The sequence below is a fragment of the Zootoca vivipara genome, chromosome 13 (assembly GCF_965207765.1).
Source record: "Zootoca vivipara chromosome 13, rZooViv2.hap1.1, whole genome shotgun sequence".
Lineage (NCBI taxonomy): Eukaryota > Metazoa > Chordata > Lepidosauria > Squamata > Lacertidae > Zootoca > Zootoca vivipara.
Genome location: NC_142596.1, coordinates 36,826,067 through 36,846,761, shown reverse-complemented (window position 1 = coordinate 36,846,761; position 20,695 = coordinate 36,826,067). Strand labels below are relative to the sequence as shown.

The following is a 20,695-nucleotide window of genomic DNA, read 5'->3' as shown; positions in this document are numbered from 1 at the left end:
ATTTTTGGACCACTAAGTTAGGTGGTATAGGTATCTGGGCCCACAGGCCACCCGTGAACCGAGCCGCCTGCTCAGCAAGTCCCCCCCATGCTGCGGTAAACTGGCGCAGTGTGGCGTGGGGACTCGCCGAGCGGTGCTGGAAATCGCATCTACACAGCCACAGAAGTGATTTCTGGCACTGCGGACATTTTGGAAATGGGCAGCCAGCACCGGAAATCGCTTCTGTGCAGCCGCGGACACACACAGAAGCCATTTCTGGTGCTGCGCTGCCCATTTCCAAAATGTCCACAGCGCCAGAAATCGCTTCCGCGCAGCCACAGATATGCGCAGAAGCCATTTCCGGTGTTTGGGGCATGGGCAGCACGGCACCAGAAATCGCTTCTGCGCCTGTGCGGCCCATGTGCGGCCCACGAATGATAGCCCGTGGGAATCCTCTGGCTCACGGGCAGAAAACGTTGCCGACACCTGGTATAGGGCATACAACCCTACAGTTGTTATATTGGACCCATGAGCCAGCAGAGCAGAGAGAGTTAAAAATATCTCACTACCATAGTCTGAGATCAGAATAGGAACCTGCAGTTGCTTCAAAAGTCACAGATTGGTTATACCACAAGGAGCTGCTATCACATGATTAATATGCAGCCAAAAGATCTCAGTTCAGTACTGTATGTGACTTTTCCTTAGTACATATAACATTATTTAATGAGCAATTCATCAGATATCTGGAAATATCTCCTTTTAACATCACCATCTCAACCTGCTGGCAAATCTGCCTGCCCTGTCCATATAGTCTCTCTTCCATTTCTCTTGACCGTACCCACTTAGCTGTAGTCAAACCAACAAGGGATCTCCCCAACTCTAACCCTCTGACAGAGAGCAAGTGATGTAGACCACAATGGGATTAAGAAATAACCCTGTCCCTCAATTATGCTGCAGGCCTGGATTGAAAGCCCTACCTGGAGATGTTTGGGTTGCTTCGTATCTTCACATGACATAATATGTTGGGTAAACGTTCAGGCACCAACACTCGGATCTGGTCAACAGCACTACAGAGCTTCAGGTAACCCAAATAGAGACCTGGGGGGAGAGCCTGGCTGCTTCGCTGGTGGTAAATCAGCTTGTCCTAAAGGGAGAAAACAACCATAAAATGGCACATCTTGCTGCAGAAACCTGACAAAATTCAACTGAGAAAGAGGGACCCCACAACAAGGCTAAGATCCTAAGATGCTGCTGTTCTAGCCAGTAAGGGTTAAAACAGTGGTGGAATTTTTTAAAAAAAGAAGTAGCTGATCAAACTTAACAGTTTGTGTGGCTTGAATTCAAAGTTCAGTCTAGCTATTTTGTCTGCAGCTTCCAGGATCCAACCAAGACCAAAAGCCTCAGGAGACAGACTGGCACGGGGCAGGAGGCACCAGAAATTTTACAAAGGAGACTGTTGTCAGATATCCAGACTAGTGCTGCAATCTCCAGGAACAGAGACTGCGTTGAACTGGCCCTTTAGTAGTTTGGCCTTTGCTAATCCTGGCAATGGCTTTGAATAAGCACTTTCAATAGACCCTTGTACAGGTGCTTGAGTGCCTTTTGTTGCTGGAGACACTTGGCTGACTGAGAGGAAATGAAAAGAGAGAGGAACAACTAGACGAGGGGTCAAGAGGAGGAGGAAAGGCTGGGCACTCACGGAAGCGATTCTTTGCTAAGACCTGCTAACAAGCTGGGAAAACAACTGCAACTAGATGCAAGAAGGGTAAATGTATCAAAAATAGTTATCTGAATCCCTAGTGGGAAAACTTACACCTGGGAAACCAACTTTTCCTTTGCCTCTGCAAAGTGTCACATACCTAGAATAAAAACTAAGCAAAAAAGAAGCTGAACTGATGCACTCCTAAACAGGGCTTAATGCAAGCAAAGTGTCGCCACAATTTAGCCCCAGAATCCATTTTGAATGCCCTGGAACATGTAAATAAACAACACCAACATCTGCCAGGTTCTATATCTAGACAAGTACTGGTTATTCCAAAGATAGGGAACTTCTTTTAACCTGGGGTCCACATCCTATTCTGGAAACATTCTGGGGGGCACATGATAGTGGTGGCAGGACCAGAACAATGAATGTTAATTTTATCTTTATACAGTAGTCTAATCTCTCCACATGTACACCCCCCTCTCTATCTTACATCCAAACAAGCAAGAGACATTAACAGAATTCAGTGATACATTCTTTGTAGCAAAAGCAGCCAAGCAGGGCCACTGAGTGTGGCCTGGGAAGAGTCCCGAGGATCAGAGAGGGACTTGGGTTGCATTTGACCCACAGGGGTTCTCCATCCTTGTTTTCTCTGACTGGCAGTGGATTTTCAAGGTCTGAGGTAGTGGTCTTTTCCAGCCTGCCTTCCTACAATCCTTTTAACTGGAGAGACTTGGGACTGCGTTGGGATTTTCCGTATGCAAAGTATGTGGTCTGTCACTGAGTGCCTCAGAATATGAGCACAGCCTTTCCATCACTAAATACACACACACACACACACACACCAGCCACCTGCATGGTCATCAGCAGCACATCCAGAGCTGTAGGCTCTTCTGGAGATGAGATGGACTTGCGGCTTGTCTGCAGCTTTGAGAGGGGGACCCAGTGGACGCTTTCAAAGGTCTGGTTTGTCTTCACCTCCTTTAGGGTCACAACTAAAATGTTGCCCTGCTTGTCTTTGATGGGCTCAAAAAAGACATGTCCCAGATCTTGAATTCCCAGCAGACCCTTCATAATAATAAAGAGAGGGAAAAGTCATTTATGGAGAGTGGAGTCTGGCTCTAGATGGCATATCCTCTATACCAGGGGTTCCCAAACTACGGCCCGGGGGCCGGATGCGGCCCAATTGGCCTGCCAATCCGGCCCGCGACGACCCCCGCCGCCCGCTGGCCCGCACAGGCGCGCGCTCCCCCGTCCTCCAGCCCGCCGCGCGATCGGCGCGGTGGGAACCGACCCAAACGCCGGTAAGTCTGGGGACCCCTGCTCTATACTCTTCAAGGGTATACAATGGTACCTTGGTTCCCAAACAGCTTGGCTCCTGAACAAATCAGCTTCCAATGCCACAAACCTAGAAGTGAGTGTTCCAGTTTGCGAATGTTTTTCGGAAGTCGAACGTCCGACGCAGGTTCCGTGGCTTCCGCTTGAGTGCAGGACGCTCCTGCAGCCAATCGAAAGCTGCGCCTTAGTTTTTGAAACGTTTCGGGAGTTCAACAGACTCCTGGAATGGATTAAGTTCGAGAACCAAGGTACCACTATAACAGGAAAAGTTATTGAGCTTTTAAGTATTCAGACAGAAGTGCTCCTTTGCTCCCTAAAACCAAAGTCACCTGACAATACATGGATAATAAGCAGGGCTGTCAACAGATAAAAATATATTTTAACAATTAACCAATTAAACTTACTTACATACATTTATATATTACAACACTTTGGCAAAGCTGTTTTTAGTGAATCTGAATGTACACAATGGTTTTTACTCATTATGAAGAGTGACTAAGATGGCCATTGGCTTCTTGAAATCTTTGCTTTCTGTCTGTCAATGCAAATATTCATCGTCCATAGTTAAAGAGTTGTTTGCGAAAAAGCTTAACCACATATGGAACTGGCTATACATGGCAGCTAACAAGTACAGCTATTTCAATACATCACTATCATTTAGAATACCACCAGGCTGAATAACCTTTCATCGGGAAACTGGTAGGGAGTAGATAGTCTGCACCACTGCCACCACTGCCCCCCCCCACTCTATAATCAGAAGTGTGCATGCACATGAAAGCTCATACGAATGACAACATTAATTGGTCTCTAAGGTGCTACTGGAAGGATTTTTTTTTTTTGACTACGTCAGACCAACACTGCTACATACCTGTAACTATTAATATTTTCTGCAATCTATATAACTTTCCTCAATAATGGATACTTTACTGGCATTGAAGGAATCTGTTTTGGAGGACTACTCCCAAGTACCTGCTGTGCGTTATATATTTGCAACTAAACTTTTAACTGATGAATTGCACTAGTTAATCAATTAAAACTTGATCTATTAAAATGCTAGTTAAAACATGCAAAATGTAGCATAAAAATAGATATGTCTGTTTTGCTCCCAATAATGTGGTACAGAGACAACATAATGGCTTCACAATGTGCATGTTGGGTATGAAACAAATGATTGAACAGCTAACCATTTATTATTAGGATTTTTCCCAAGAGGTGAGTTTATGTTGGAAAGGAACACAGAAATTGGCCCCTGGCCAGATGTATGAGTGATATGTGCCTAACTGGCAAAATACCCATCTTTGGCACTCCTGTGCCTTGAAGAGGCCTCTTTTCTTACCTGCATCTGTGAAATGGCCAGAAGCATCTTGAGACGTGTTTGCAGAATGCAGGAACACGATGATTGGGAGACAGTGACACACTGACGCAGCCACAGGATTTCATCCCACATGCACGATACCTACATCAAGTATAGCAACAGGTCATTCTAAGATTCTCAGGTCTGCCCAGTTTTATATACAGTACAGCAGGTATGGAGTTCCCCAAGCTCAGCATTTTTTAAAAAAATGAATAGAGGAAACATGTTTGCATCCTAACTAGAGTCCCTCTCTCGCGGCAACTGTGCACCTTTTCATATTGTCCTATGCTAGGTTCCCTCTCCTTATATTTAAAATTTTCTTAACAATATTAGTAAAGTAACAATACTAGAAATAGGAAGAGTCAAAGGAAGATGTTTCAATGGACTACAAAATATGTATTTAGATGTAAATTTATAATGTTCTTTTAAACATATTTATTTAACCTTAAATAAAATGACACACATTCAAAAGTTACCCTACTAAGTAGTCACCTTTGTGAACCAGAGAAAGTCCTGCATGAGCAGGCAAGAATAGGTGTCATCTATCTCGACCACAGGGATCTGATCCTCATGCGTGACCAATATGTTGTCATCCTTGTAGAATATTGATGCCAGATACAGGCCCCTGGGAAAATAGAAAAAAAGTTAGCTTGGGAGGGATTCATCATCATCATCATCATCATTTTTACTGGGAAGTATTCTTTCCATCATGGTGAGGAGTGAGGAATGGAAGAAAGATACAGCAGCTTCCCTCCCTATTTCCCTTGTCCCCCTGAAGTGCCTGGGAAACAGTGAAGTGACCCACACACCCAGTTTCTGGGAAACTCAACAAGTATAGCAAGGTGGACGGATGGCATATTCTCCCCCCACCTTACCTTTTCAGTGTTTTTAAGAATTTGCTGCCAGGGTGGAAGAGATACTTCAGACTCTTGGAGACAGAGTGTTTTCTGCTCTGTGGCTGATTCTTACAGGGTTCTGAGAAGCAAAGCACATGGAGAAGGCATTACACAAACCATTATTTATTGTACTGTCAACTCATCCTTTTTCTTATTACCCAGCCTTGTGTATATATCTACTAAAGATTCAAAATAAAATACTAGGCTGGTTAGTTAGGTAAAATCAAGAAGATATGACATTCATTCCCCATTTCCCCCTTGGTGCAAACTATTACTCTGCCAAATTCACATAGCTCCTCCTCCCCCTAGCTTTTGTGTGAGGGTTTCCCAGCACCTTTTCCCCTTGACCTCTCTTTTCTTCAGCCTTCTATGTTCCAGTCCCTCTTTTCTCTCAACACTTTACTATCACCCACATTCATTCTACAGGAACCTGCTGATTTTGTAGCATGCTGGCTATTTTGTTCTATTTTTCAGCCATGCTACCAACTGGATCCCTGCTTTCTTTCCACTGTTCCTTCTGTAACTAAGCCTTGCTCCTCAAAGGTTGTGAACATTCCATCTCTAGGGAAGGCTAGCAGACAAGTGGCAACCAGTTTTTAAACTATTAAATATGTACAGAAGATAAGAATTGTAAAGCACAATTAAAGTTACATATATTACTTTAATTGTGCTTTATAATTCTTGTTTCACTCATCTTAATAACCCTGTGAGGGGTGTCATAAATATTTTAATTTAAAAAGCAGAAGATAATCAAAAGATCCAGCAATCTATGTTTGTTTGAGATTCAAAGAGAAGTAAAAAGTCATAATTGGATTTGTACCCTTAGATCACATATTGTCCCTATAGCAATTGCCTGTAGAATTTGAACTCAGTTCCCAAACACCACTAACAGACCACACTAGCATACAGCAGAAGATTTCATTGAGAAGCAGACAGCAGAAGATTTCATTGAGATGCTTCATAATTTTTCATCCATAATTAAGGGCTGGTTTCCTCAGTTAAGTATTATGGCTCTTGTCAAGATTTGTTTATTGCATATCACAGTTATATTAGTCAGCAGATCCAGATAGGAACAACAAGGAGGATGCAAGAGAAAGGCCTTGTCATCTGCTTGTGAAAGCAGAGCTTCAAACAAGCTGGAGATTCTCATATAATTTAGAAACTCATTTTTGAAACCAAGAATGATACTGGGACATCAGCTGTTAGCCTCAATCGACCCTGTGGTTATTTATATATACTCTCTTCTTGGTGCATAGGAAGTTGGCTTGACTATTTTTTTTCGGAGGGTTTCAGCAGCTTATTTCTTTCATGAGCTTTCGCATAGAGCATGCATAGTTGTCCAAAATACAGCATCTGATTACTACAAAGATTTTAATGAATAATAATAATAATAATAATAATAATAATAATAATAATAATAATTTATTATTTATAACCCACCCATCTGGCTGGGTTCCCCCAGCCACTCTGGGCAGCTTCCAACAAAATATTAAAATACAGAAATCCATCAAACATTAAAAGCTTCCTTAAACAGGGCTGCCTTGAGATGCCTTCTAAATGTCTGGTACTTGTTGTTCTCTTTGACCTCTGGTGGGAGGGCATTCCACAGGGTGGGTGCCACTACCGAGAAGGCCCTCTGCCTGGTTCCCTGTAACTTGGCTTCTGGTAGCGAGGGAACCGCCAGAAGGCCCTCGGTGCTGGACCTCAGTGTCCGGGCAGAACGATGGGGGTGGAGACGCTCCTTCAGGTAAAACCACTTAAAACCACTGGGAGCCTGATACAAGTACAGTAGCACCTTGGCTTACGTAACCTTCTGGTTACATAAACTTACATAAAGCGGCAAACCCAGAAGTATCGGGCCGGGTTTTGCTGCATGCACATGCACAGAAGTGGTCTACCACCCCCATGCGCAGAACAGTGATCCTTGGGTTGCGGAAACCTTGGGATCTGGCCGGACCTCTGGAACGGATCCCGTTTGCAACTGGAGGTACCACTGTAAAGGCTTTTACCACTTTGTTGGGGGAATGGTACTGGTCAGACAAGACTGTCATCACTATAATGTGCAGAGGATTTCCATAGGTTTCTACAGGAGTTTTCATTTAATATGCTAGCAGTGGCCTCATCTAGTCACCATTTCTCCTTCCCATCAATTCCAATTCTTCCTTAGCAAACCATGAATGTGGGATGAAATCCACTGAGAGCAGTCAAATACAACATTCCTTGTTTTGCTAGAGTGGACATGCAAGGGAATGTTTGGTCCAGCCAGTCGAAACTTCCTGTTCCTCCTGGCCTGGATCATCCTTCATTGCATGTGACTATAGTGCCACGCGACCTGGTAAAAGGCCAAGGCATGCTGCCACTTTCTCTCCTTTTCCATCTTCCTTTCGTCCTGCGAACTTCCTGGTATGAACTGCTGGCTGCCAGCCAAGCAGTCCCTCAGGTCATCTCCCTTATGGGGTAAGCTTGTATTTATACGTTTGTAACTTTAAGCCTAAAGCCTGCCTTCAGGGATCACACTGTGCTCAGCCTGATCGTGAGTAAACTTTCTTTTTGTTACTTATAACTAAGAATGTGTCTTTATTCTTTTAGGAGGGATTCAAGGGGTCTTACCAGGAAAATATTAGAACACATTTCAATCTGGACAAGCCAGATTGAATTGTGTATTGTCTTAAGAAACTCACATGACTTTGCAACTAGTTTTCTGCTGTGTAAAGGGGAATGCACTCTGCTAAGTAAAGGAACTTGCTAGCACAAGTTAGGAAGGATATTAATAAACAACATATCTTTTCCTGCTACCCTGAACATTCCCACAATGAATAGGCTATTCAAGAGAACTGGTATCTAAACTGCCTATGGACACAAAAGTGGGACTCACCGTGACACACACATTGTTGGTGCACCATCTTCACCTGGCTTAGAAGATGGTCCAAAGCTTCAGCTTGACCTCTTCGCCTTGGTGCCCGCCCATCATATTCTCTCCAGTCTGAAGTGGGAAGGAAATAGAATAAATAGAGAAAGAGCAGCACAAGCTGTTAGGGGTTCCAATCCATTACAATATTGCCCCTCTCACAGTTGTTTCATACCCATAGTACACTACAGAACAGCTTTCTGGACAAAACATTGCTCAAAACACAATTGATCTATTGACACTAAAAGCTAGACTTGATGAATGGGTGAAGATCATCACCATTTGAAAGCCTTAGTCTTAGTGGTTTTCAATTTACAGGTCAGACCCACAACTGGGTCCAATCCTTACCTAAATGGATCAAACCGGCAATACCACCACCACCACCAACTTTTGTATGATCGTTTTCGATCTTTAGACCTGGTTTGCACATACTGTAATACCAAATCACGAATGAGCAAGCATGAGGGTTCCTGACACAAAGAGTGTGGCTGCATCCCTCTGTCATGCAACTGCAATGCTATCTGGGGCTAAGCCATGTAATTATGTCTGAACCTGGGCTCATGGTTTGTCTCTGCCAGACAGATCATGAGTGATAAACCATGAACAAACCTTGGTTACAGCTTGTAGTTTGTCTTCAGTGAGACACCTTAAGCCTGGATTTAGACATAATATTAAGCCACACCATGGTTTAGCCCTGGGCAACAAGGAAAGGATTGGGGAAGCTTGCTTGTTCATGCTAAGACATGGTTTGGCTTAGTTTTACATGCTAAGTAGGTCTTAATTGGTTTAAGATTAAAAAAGAGAAAAGGTGACAGTAGGAGAAGGGGGGAAGGGGAAGAAAAGAGGAAAAATATGGGTATGTACAGTAAAGCATTAACAGCCAGTTTCATACTGTAGGGTGATGTTTAAAAAGTCCTGACTTTGCAAAGATGGAAGATAACTATTTAAGACTATATCTACAGTATGGCTAGGGTTACACATAGTCCTTGTTTTAGAAATCAAAATTCTGCACTGTGGTACCCCAAGTTCTGGAGCAAGGAAAATCATATTATGTATCTTGAATAAATTACACTAATTAAAGAAAAATCAGCATATTTATTTATGTTCTATTAATTATCATGCTGCTAGCCATGGAGCTATGAGAAGCATTGCAGCCCCACCCTGATAACTGGAAATTATATTCAGCTTCTGGGATTTCACCAAGCCAACATGTTTTAAATTATATCACTAAAATCCAAAGTCTAGTAACTGCATTTCTTGTTTTAATGAATGCTGAGATTTTTTAAAGATGCTGATTATTTCATTTAATAACAATTTCTCTTATTTAGCACAGAAATGCAGATAGTTCTGCCTAGGATTCCCCCTAGCTTTACATGAGAGTTCAGTCTTAAGAGGTGCAAATCATGTTAGGCAATACAGAAGCAATAACCCAAAAGCAGTAACCACTGGTGGGAACTGCTCATAAGGGTGATGGAATTTAACAGCTGCCGCCAGTAGGAGGAGACGACAAATCATAGTAACAAGGTTGGGTCTGTTGTAGCTCTTTTCAGTATTTCAGTATTTCCGCAGCCTCATGTCAGCTGCTGGCCTTCAACTGGGCAGAGTATCGTCATACTAATGGTGAGAGTTAAACTCACCTAGACAAATAAATAAATAGAACCTCTTCCTTGTGCTTCTTAGTTATGAGGTGGCAGAGCTACTGAGCAGCACAGGCTAGTGTGGGGGAAGCAGCCCTTTTACATTAACTTTACCGTACATTAATTGGTTTATACACTCCCCTGTGCTGCTGTTTTCCATGGAAAGATCAGCTCTGTTAACTTTGGCTGGGACCTGGTGCTATTTTTAGGTGCTTTAAAAACACCCAGGGAGGTGCTGCACACTTTTACGTGACAAAAGTTGGTTATTTTTATTTAGGGGAGAAATATTTTCTTTAAAATTTGAAAGCAAGGAATAAATTACTTTCTAACTCAGGCTGGAATGTTACAGTTACATACTATATTATACAACCCAAAGCTAAAGGGCCTAATCCATCGATCTAAGCTCTGTTAACTTCCAATTTGGTCATGATGGATTTGCATCCCTGGACCACATGGACTGTCCTTAAAGGTATTGCCTTTGTGGTTGATGGAACAAGATGTGTAATTAGCAGAGGAGAGAATGACATACAGCTGATAGTGTTAGAGAATGATTGACCATGAAAGACACAATTTACATCTCTTAAGTTGTACACAACAGCAGCATTATTTACAGAAACCTTGTCTTGGCTGTTATTAAAGGGATGGAAATCCTTCTTGGCCTCAGTGACAGGAATTCTATGATCTAACTGCATTGTAAACAGGGGGAAATAAAACTATTAAGTTTGGGATTTTTCTTTTACTTGAATTCGGCTTTGCTGTATTATGTGCATTTCATATAATGTTACACTGGGATGAAAATCATACATCACCTTCATTGAGCCTGTGAATGGGGGCATTTTCTGCCACTTTCTCAGGGGAGAAGGAAAATTGATACATTTTAGGGGACACAGGCATATGTATACCTATGCAAGATGAGATGGCAGAAAATAAAGCAAAAAGACTTTACACCATTCAAAGTGGCAGAGGAGCTCCAATCAACTGCCCTTTCTGCAGTAAGGGCAGCTGTCTTTCCTTTTAACCAACAATGCTCCTGGGAATGAAGTTATGTCATGACATAGCATTGTTCCCATTTAGGCATCATATACGACCAAAGTGGTTGCTGGTCCAAATCCCTAGACCAAATCCCTGCAATGCAGGAATGCTGTCCACAGAAGCCCCTGGGTGGGCTCAAACCACCAACCTTTTGGTTAATAGCCAGACATACTGATCCACTGCACTACTGAGACCTGTATTAGAATTAGAACTCTGATGCTGCTTCAGGGGGGCAGCAAACCTCTCTTATCTAAAAGGAAGAAAAACTTAAGGAAACTGGTCCCTCAGCCCACCAGAATGTATCAAACTTGCTTCCACCCTTTAAAAACCCAGGTTACAGGTGAACTATTAGCTTCTCACCTCCCCCTCCCCAAATAAACCACTGAACCCTTCAGGTTAGCTGTACATAGGGATTCTGGTCCCTTCAAGACTCACCAAAGCCCAAGCTTATATGGTGTAAAATTTATTTCAGTTGGCTTCTAGTGATAGATTATATTAAGTTTCATGCTGTTATACATGTTTGAGCTCTTGGGATGGGAAAAGCAAAAAAATCTAACAACCTAAACAAAATAAATATGTAAGAGAGTAGAAAGGAGATTAAGGATACCAAAATAATATTTCAAATATATGGGCCTTTTTTTGTTCAAGAAAGAAGGATAGAGAACCATTTAATAATTAGAAGTTTGGATAAAAAGAAGCATTGCTATTGCAAATTATGCTGCCATGGGAATCCCTGAAGGGCATGTTAATTTGTAGGACTTTGGTGTTTCGGATAACCAGAATTTGGAGACACAATGTTCTGGTGTTTGTGTGCTGTGTAACTTACAGTACATTCAGGACCAACTAAGTTTTTATTTTGGTATGAGCTTTCGTGTGCACACGAAAGCTCATACCAAAATAAAAACTTAGTTGGTCTTTAAGGTGCTACTGAAGGAATTTTTTTATTTTGCTTCGACTCAGACCAACACGGCTACCTACCTGTAACTAGTACATTCAGGGTATGCCTTCTCATCCATTGCCACTGTTATTACTACTAGACCTATCTGATTTGCACATTTCAAATGGGGACAGCGTGTTTGTAAGTCAATCCCTGCTTTTTCTTTTAAAAAATTGCAATTCTCATAAAATTATCTTTGAATGGTCCATGAAAGTTGGTGCCATAATAATTACCGTATTTTAGTCTTCAGAATGCCACAGTACCCTTTGTTATATACCACTGAGTGCTCAGTAAGCTCTAAAACATGAGCAGGACCAGTAAACTAGCCTTACGGTATGAACAATGAGGTGTATGTTTGATGCTTCCTGAAGTTTCCACTTACTTGATGGAATAGCAAAGGGTGGTATTGAAGTTTGCGGAGGTCCCCATCCCTTCATGTTGTAGGCAGATACTTGGACGTAGTAAGCTGTACCCTGTAGGGAAAGGAATAAGGAGTCACATGGACTAGAGAAAACCTTGTTACTCAGAAGGGTGAAGGGTTGTTTCAGTTTCCCTTCCACTAATATAGTCACCAGGTATTTTCCATAATATATCATTATTGGAAGAGAGGGAGGATGTGGAGCGATACTGCCTATGGCCTATGAACTTGCAGAAGCAGTGCAGGTCATCACCGTCTTTCAGTCTTCTCCTGTGCCATGGGTTTAGACAAAAGTTGCTGATAAACTCCAGAATAACTCAGATGGTCTGACAGATTTTGGAAGTTCAGCTTTTGCAGATTTAATGTCTGATTGAATTCAGACAAGCTGTAGTCTGTATCATATTTGATGAAAAATGAAATCAGATTAGGGCTTTAGGGTACACTGCAGCTCCACAAAAGTCATAGAATCATAGAATCATAGAGTTGGAAGAGACCACAAGGGCCATACAGTCCAACCCCCTGCCAAGCAGGAAACACCATCAAAGCATTCTTGACATATGCCTGTCAAGCCTCTGCTTAAAGACCTCCACAGAAGGAGACTCCACCACACTCCTTGGTAGCAAATTCCACTGCCGAATAGCTCTTACTGTCAGGAAGTTCTTCCTAATGTTTAGGTGGAATCTTCTTTCTTGTAGTTTGAATCCATTGCTCCGTGTCCGCTTCTCTGGAGCAGCAGAAAACAATCTTTCTCCCTCCTCTATATGACATCCTTTTATATATTTGAACATGGCTATCATATCACCCCTTAACCTTCTCTTCTCCAGGCTAAACATACCAAGCTCCCTAAGCCATTCTTCATAAGGCATCATTTCCAGGCCTTTGACCATTTTGGTTGCCCTCCTCTGGACACGTTCCAGCTTGTCAGTATCCTTCTTGAACTGTGGTGCCCAGAACTGGACACAGTACTCCAGGTGAGGTCTGACCAGAGCAGAATACAGTGGTACTATTACTTCCCTTGATCTAGATGCTATACTCCTATTGATGCAGCCCAGAATTGCATTGGCTTTTTTAGCTGCTGCATCACACTGCTGACATGTCAAGTTTGTGGTCTACCAAGACTCCTAGATCCTTTTCACATGTACTGCTCTCAAGCCAGGTGTCACCCATCCTGTATTTGTGCCTTTCATTTTTTTCTGCCCAAGTGTAGTACTTTACATTTCTTCCTGTTAAAATTCATCTTGTTTGCTTTGGCCCAGTTGTCTAATCTGCTAAGGTCATTTTGAAGTGTGATCCTGTCCTCTGGGGTATTAGCCACCCCTCCCAATTTGGTGTCATCTGCAAACTTGCTCAGGATGCCCTCAAGCCCATCATCCAAGTCATTGATAAAGATGTTGAATAAGACTGGGCCCAAGACAGAACCCTGTGGCACCCCACTAGTCACTACTCTCCAGGATGAGAAAGAGCCATTGATGACCACCCTTTGGGTTCGGTCAGCCAGCCAGTTATAAATCCACTGAATGGTAGCATTGTCTAGCCCGCATTTTACCAGCTTCTTTACAAGAATATCATGGGGCACCTTGTCAAAGGCCTTACTGAAATCAAGATAGGCTACATCAGGCATCCCCAAACTGCGGCCCTCCAGATGTTTTGGCCTACAACTCCCATGATCCCTAGCTAACAGGACCAGTGGTAAGGGATGATGGGAATTGTAGTCCAAAACATCTTTCTTTTTTTAAAAAATAATTTTTATTAATTTTAAAATAAACACAACACAACCAACATTACAAAACACCAACACACACACACATACAGAACAGGGAAAAAACCCCCAAAACATATATATATTATCAACCCCTCATTTACTTAACTTTGTTTTGGTGACTTCCTCGTATCCCTCCCTCCTGATTTTCATCTCTTCTCATATTTATTCATTGCAGTTTCATTCTACCAATTTCAACCCATACTCTTTAAACATATATTCATGCAGCTAATCACTATCCTTAAACTTTACCTCTTATTCTAATTAACATAAAATCCATCTTCTTCCACCCCCCTCCTCCACAGGACCCCTCCTGCCACGAGTAGGTCCCATGGGTGACGGGCAGTCAAAAATGGTCCATTTTATAGTTTGGTTTTTCACTGTCTCCCCCTCCCTCCCCCAGAACCTCTCTCTGCCACCAAGAGGCCCCGGAACAAAAGGAGAGATAGAGACAGCAAGCTACCCAACTATCTGTCTAAATAAACAATTTTCTAATAGCTAATATAACATATTTTCCAAACCTCATACCTCTATTTTCTCTTATCAAATTTATCAAATCCCCCCCTAGCCTAATCTTCCCTCCAAGAAAATTTTCATACAAATTATACAACTCTATTCACACATTACTTCTAAATTAATATTTCAACTATGCCTCTTCCTCTTCCCTAGAATTCCCCCCCCCCATTCAATACAGCAAATCCATGATACAGCCAAGATTTCAAAGCCTAATATTCCTGTCCTATTAAACAATTACAGTACCCTTTTTTTCCACCCCACCCCCATTCTCTCCCATTTTACCACCCTTATTTTTTTCATCCCCTCCTTCTGTCCCGTCCTTTCCCTTAACTCCCATATTTTCCCCAATATCCCATTCAATTCTTGTTTTTCCATTTCAGAACCAATCAAATCAAAGTTCCAAATTGACTCTTGCTCATTCTTCTCTTCTTGTCGAGCTACTTCTGCTTCCTCTTGTTTATTTTCTTGCCCATTGTCCTCAGGAACAGGCTTTTCATTTTCTTTCTCATTCTCAATATTTCCTTTTAGTTCCTGTTCCCGTTCCTGCTCCAAAACATTTTTTAGCTGTAAACTAAATTGTTGTTGCCCCTCTGCCAGTTCTCCCAGCAGATTCAGTACTGTCCTCTGGAAAACATCTGTTCCGGATGTTGACATTCCTTCTCATTCAAGGGCAGAACAAAGATAGGAGGACAAAGAACAATGGAGTCTCAATCTTCTAGGATTCACAACGTGACCAACTTGGCTGAGAATTTTTTTTCATAATCCATATATTACTCCACTAATAATTTCTCTTGCAACAAAGTTTAAATCTTTACCAATTTCTTTGGCAGCTGTCAAACTTCCCATTCGGAAAAAAGCTTTGCTGAATCTCCTGGGGTGATGATTCCAGGGTTGAGAAAGGGGTACCCCCCATTTGCTTTCTTTCATTTGCAGGGATTTTTAATTCACAAAGAACTCCCCCCAAAAGCTTTGCTACTTTGTCACCGGCTTTGGGTCAGATTCCTGCTTTCTAGTTCAGCAATAGGGAAAGATCGACTTCCGTTTTTTAAATCTCTTCCCTTAGTCCAGATATTCTAAATCAACGTCCAAAATCCCCAAAACACTCACGTTTTTGATCTGTAATTTCCTTTTCTTTGGAAGAATTGATCGCCACTGCCTCGCGGTCCTGCAGCTTCGCGCTTCAAAGATAGCGATGTAGTGTCTGTTGCGTCGCAGCTCCGATCCCCCCGCTCTCGGCGGCTCAAAACAGACCCTGCCGGGGGGGGGGAGCTCGCTTTGGACGCCCACCAGACAATCTGATCCCCAAATGCCCAATTTGGGATTTCTAAACGGGGTCTGCTTCGCTGTAGCAGTTTTCCCCTCCTTTAAAGCGCCGAAACCCGCTCCGACGAGCGAATCTCTGACCGCGATGGCGACGCGACCAACCGGAAGTCCCCACAGCGTTTCTTTCTAGGTGCTCACAGACCGTTTGCTTAATGATCTGCTCTAGAATCTTTCCTGGTATTGATGTCAGGCTGACTGGGCGGTAATTGTTTGGGTCCTCTCTTTTCCCCTTTTTGAAAATAGGGACAACATTTGCCCTCCTCCAGTTTGCTGGAACTTCGCCTGTTCTCCAGGAATTTTCAAAGATTATTGCCAGATTATTGCAAGTCTCTAAACCCTGCCACGATATTTGTGCTGTGTGGCAGGCCAAGAGGACTCAGCATATTCCACATCCTTCCTACCACAAATGGAAACCCTACTAACCCTCCCATTTCATATTACTTAAGTGGGACTCATTTGTGATGTGAAGATAGAAGCAGAGTTTAATGACGTTGTCTTGCATTAGAAATACCCAAAGATTATGATTCAGTTCTAATCCAAGTCCACATAAACTTTCTGGATGTCCAGCAGATACTCAGGAAATAAATCTGAATTCCCCTCTGCATCCAGTGTTGCCCCATAACCTTGCCAAAGAATATTTGTTCTGTATTCAGTTCCTGGATGCACAATATTGCCCTAAAATAGGAATGACTGCTGGTTGAGCCCAGTAAAGCAGTGTAGACAGCCTTCAGTCTGTACCAAATTATCTTGAGTCCCAACCCCCAACTTGATTGTTCCTATCAGTTCAGTTTCACATGTGGAGTATGTCTTTCCTATTGAATGTATGATCAAAATCAATCCAACTTTTATTTTGGGCCACAGCCAACTGAACCATGTCAGCTGATTGTCAGCCTAGTGGTATCACATAACTAGCTTCACAAGCAAACATTTCCATTGGGTATATTCTGTGTAATGTAAGTTTTCTTAGGAGGATAAGGGAGCAGAGCAAGCCTACAGGCCATTTGTTGCAAAATCATATCCCTCTGCAGCTCCCAGTCTCGTCTCCCACACAACTTGCTGTTTGTTCAGAAGTCTGGCTCCTGTTTGAGCTCTTGGAAGCTGTCCACCACACAATGGGGAGGGGACAGCTGACAGGCAGTGTGGGTCCTGCAGTTCCCAGAGAGATAAAACTGCAGGGGTGGGGGGCAGGTCCCAGCCAACCCATGACCTCCATACACTTGAGGGTTGGAGTGGAGTCACTGATTCTCATCTCCAATTAGCCATGGAGCTGGTGGAGAGTTTGATCTTTGCAGGTGGTGGGGGGTATAAGATTTATTGCCTTGGGTGGGGTGCCGTTGGGTGGAAATCACAGAAAAAACTATGGATCACACGGTTTAGTGACTAAAGCTCAACTGCAAGACGCTGAGATTTCAGCCTGGGGACGGCTGCTCCTTCCCATGCAATGCATACACTGAAAGCTATGAACTGCTCCTGGCATTTAGCATGTTGCATTTCATGGGGAAATTGTAACTGTACACAAATTATTATTATTTTCTAAAGATACTGTTTTTATTATGTCTGCATTAAATGTTTCCTAATTGTTTGACAGCCTTATCACGTCATTGCAAAATCATATGGATAGCCAGTGTGGGGAAATGAGTGGGGAAGTAGGAAGAAGGGAAGAAAGTGGTACCAAAAGAACAGCCCTGAAATTACAAATGTGTTCACAACAACAGGCAAAAATAGTTGCACAAGAGGCATGTCTCAAAACTCATGAAAAGGAACAAAAATTAGTTTCACATCTTGCTAAATTATTGAGACTGCTTGAATTATTCTTTATGCTCAGGGGCAACCTCAGACATTTTGGTTTCTGAAATATAAGTAAAATATTCACCACAAGCCTTTGTACTGGACTATTTGGCCCAGTACAGGCATGGACTGTACCAGGCATGGAAATATGCACTCATTTGTGGCAAGAAAAAGCCATGTCCTGATAAGAAGAAACTTTAGTTAGACCCCTTCTGCTTCATATAATATTGTTGTATGTGCAGCTTGATTTTCATTAGGAGAGAACATACAAATATTTGGTCTTTCCTTTGCAGTCTCAGTTGGTACAGTCTAGTCATAAATTTATGACCTGTGTGTGCATATATTGTGCCTCATTTCAGATACCTACTTTCTCACACTACAGCAACAAGAAGCCTGTTGCTGGAGCTATTACCTCAGTTCTCTCCCCCACTCCAAAAATAAATAAATACAAAAATATTCAGTTTTATGCCACACCTCTGTTACTACTACAAGAAAGGTATTGCTCTAGCTGATCATTCAGATTTGTGAGTAAACTCTATTTAGACCATAGTTATCTCAAACAGGAAGCATGACTAAATCCACTTAACCAAGTTTCAGAGGAAAAGAATTTGGGGCTCCTTATCCCCTGCTTGCAGGCACTGCTCAGGGCAAATGCTGCATCTTGCTGCCTTGCATAATGTAATGATTGGGTCCAAATAGGCCACACACATTTCAGGGAACTTAAAATGGCTACTTGCATGCAGTTAACTTAAGGTAATAAGTTCAGTGTTGTGTGAAGAAGCACCAATCCCTGAAATGGGCACTTTACTTAAGAAAAGCATTCAGACATCCTCATATTCTGGCTGTGTGGTGGCCAGAGGTTCACTGCAGTTAGCTTGCACTTTGGTGAATTAGAACAAGAAGTATGGGGTGAAGGGATCAATTGGGGTCATTCCCTGAAGTACCCTTGTGGCTCAGCACACAGCACAGTAACTTACTCACCGAGAGGAGGCCATGGATGGTGATATGTAGGTTTTTCAGCTTGTTGATCACCACTTCACCCAGCGGTGGGGAGAAGGTGGGGGAGCAGCTCCATTCGACTGCAAACAAAGGAAAAGCACAGCCACTCCGTCAGTAATTGGGAGTCTTTCATCAGTAAAGCAAAGGATGTAGTGCTTGGCAGTCAGTCAGGGCTAGATTAGAAAGCTAGGCTGCCAGGGATGGTACAGCTGCTGTAAGGGGATTGACTGTGAAACTGAAGAACCAGCTACAGCGGGACCAGCTGTGCATACTGGAAAATGTATTGAGAAAAAAGGCATGGAAGAGCTGGGGGGCGGGGAGGGAAGGTGTAAATTGAGAGAAAGAGAAAGAGAGAGAGAGTGCAACAACAGGGCACACCTTTTTCATATTCAAAGGACTTAACTCCCTGCCAAATGTGCAATGCAGGAGCTGCACATAGCGCAGCAGAGAAATCTCTATAGCTAGGGTTACTTCAACTCTTTATCTCAGCACAGGAGACGTAACAGAAAGAGTTAAAGGCAAAAAAAGGCAGGCCAAAAGATGAACAGTCAAGCTGATGAACCCAGAGATAAAAGGGAGAGCACAACAGATGGACCAAACAAAGGCAATGGAGAGAGGGTGGGAAATAGACAAAGTAGATTAAGTGGCAGGATTTGGTGGAGACTGGTAAAGGAAAATTCTTCTGAAAGCCAAAGTTATGATGACAGGACACAAAGGATTTAAACTGCTGGGAATTCTATGTTGAGGGAGCAGGTGTTGAAGCCAAAAAGGGACATGCTTTTATGGGATCCAAATAGCGTGAAGATGGGTCAGAGTTATAGCATTCAACTTGAGTGAGCACTTCGGAAGACATTTCTAAAACTTTTAGCAAATAGCAACTTGCCTAGTGTAGAACCACCACCATTTAGACACTACCATAAATCACCCACATATTTCCTTCTCAGATTACAGAAGAAGTATAGGGCACTTTCTACCAAATTTTCAGAATAGCAGATTCTGGAGAAGTGGTGAGATTGATTCATGTCACAAGTGGCCACCAACCGAGATGGACTAGAAGAAAGGCATGGAAATATTTCAAATTCAACAACTAGAAAACTTAAGATCAGTTATCTCCATTAATTATGCAAATTTGGTGGATGCATAATGTCTGTAATTTTGCAAACTGATTTTGCATTTGAAATATGTAAAGAGATTGCCAGTAACTGAGATGAAACTGCACACATGAACTGCCACATGAAACCCTGGACTATTTATTTATTTAAGTAATCTCTTAGCCTTTCTTTAGCCAGAAGTCCTAAAGTAGGTAACATAAAATAACTTTAAACAAATACAATAAACCAAAGAAAACAAACAGTGAGCATATCTTTAAGAATTCAGTTTAAACTTGTGTGCCTGTGAAATAGAGAAAAACAGAGGGAAGGGAATTCCAGAGGTGGTGCTTATAACTGAGAAGGCCTTAACTCTTATCACCACTCATCTTCTGATCCTAGACAGCAGCTCAGCACTTCCACAGCTTCCCCTGAGGTGACTGAACAGGATAAACAGCTGGGTATAATCTGCATTCTGATGACATCTCATCTCAGATCTTGGAATGAACTCAGTGGTTTCATGTATACGTTAAAACAGCATAGGGGATAAAGAAGAGTCCCGCAATGCATGGATCAGACTAATCAAAATGCCATCCAGACTGGAACAGAAGCACAGTGCCCTTCATTCCCATACTGGACAGTTAGTCCAGAAAGAGATGTTTAAAGGTACTGAACACCACTGAAAGGTCCAGGAGAATCAGCAAGGTCATACTTTCCTGATTTATCTCCTGGCATATACCATCCATCAGGATGACCAAAGGTGTTTCCATATCAGATCCCACCCTGACATTAAATTGAAATCCATTTAGATACTTGGTCTCATTCAAGAGTGACTCAAGTTGCCTAGCCAACTCATCTGAGCATTTTGCCCCCAAAGGGTCTATGAACAACTAGCTGTTATTTCCTGGGTTCAGTGAAGCCCCCCCCCCCCCCCCGGAGCCACTACACAACTTTTGCAAATTGGCTTTTATAACATCCAGGAACAAACCTGTCAACCCTCTGCAAAAAGCAAACTATGCAA

General features: G+C 42.5%; 1 protein-coding gene across 5 annotated transcripts in view; it reads right to left on the bottom strand.

Moving 5' to 3' along the window:
* The window catches only part of LOC118092933 (ankyrin repeat and fibronectin type-III domain-containing protein 1), a 366,474-nt gene that overhangs the window by 11,313 nt on the left and 334,466 nt on the right, over positions 1-20,695 (bottom strand). For all 5 annotated transcript variants that reach the window (XM_035131606.3, XM_035131610.3, XM_088657341.1 and 2 more), the window contains 8 exons: positions 18,569-18,666; positions 12,166-12,256; positions 8,145-8,252; positions 5,249-5,348; positions 4,866-4,998; positions 4,356-4,475; positions 2,534-2,749; positions 957-1,123 (listed from right to left, as the gene is read on the bottom strand). In XM_035131606.3, coding sequence (XP_034987497.1) covers positions 957-1,123; positions 2,534-2,749; positions 4,356-4,475; positions 4,866-4,998; positions 5,249-5,348; positions 8,145-8,252; positions 12,166-12,256; positions 18,569-18,666 — 1,033 coding nt within the window. The remainder of the gene's footprint in view (positions 1-956; positions 1,124-2,533; positions 2,750-4,355; positions 4,476-4,865; positions 4,999-5,248; positions 5,349-8,144; positions 8,253-12,165; positions 12,257-18,568; positions 18,667-20,695) is intronic.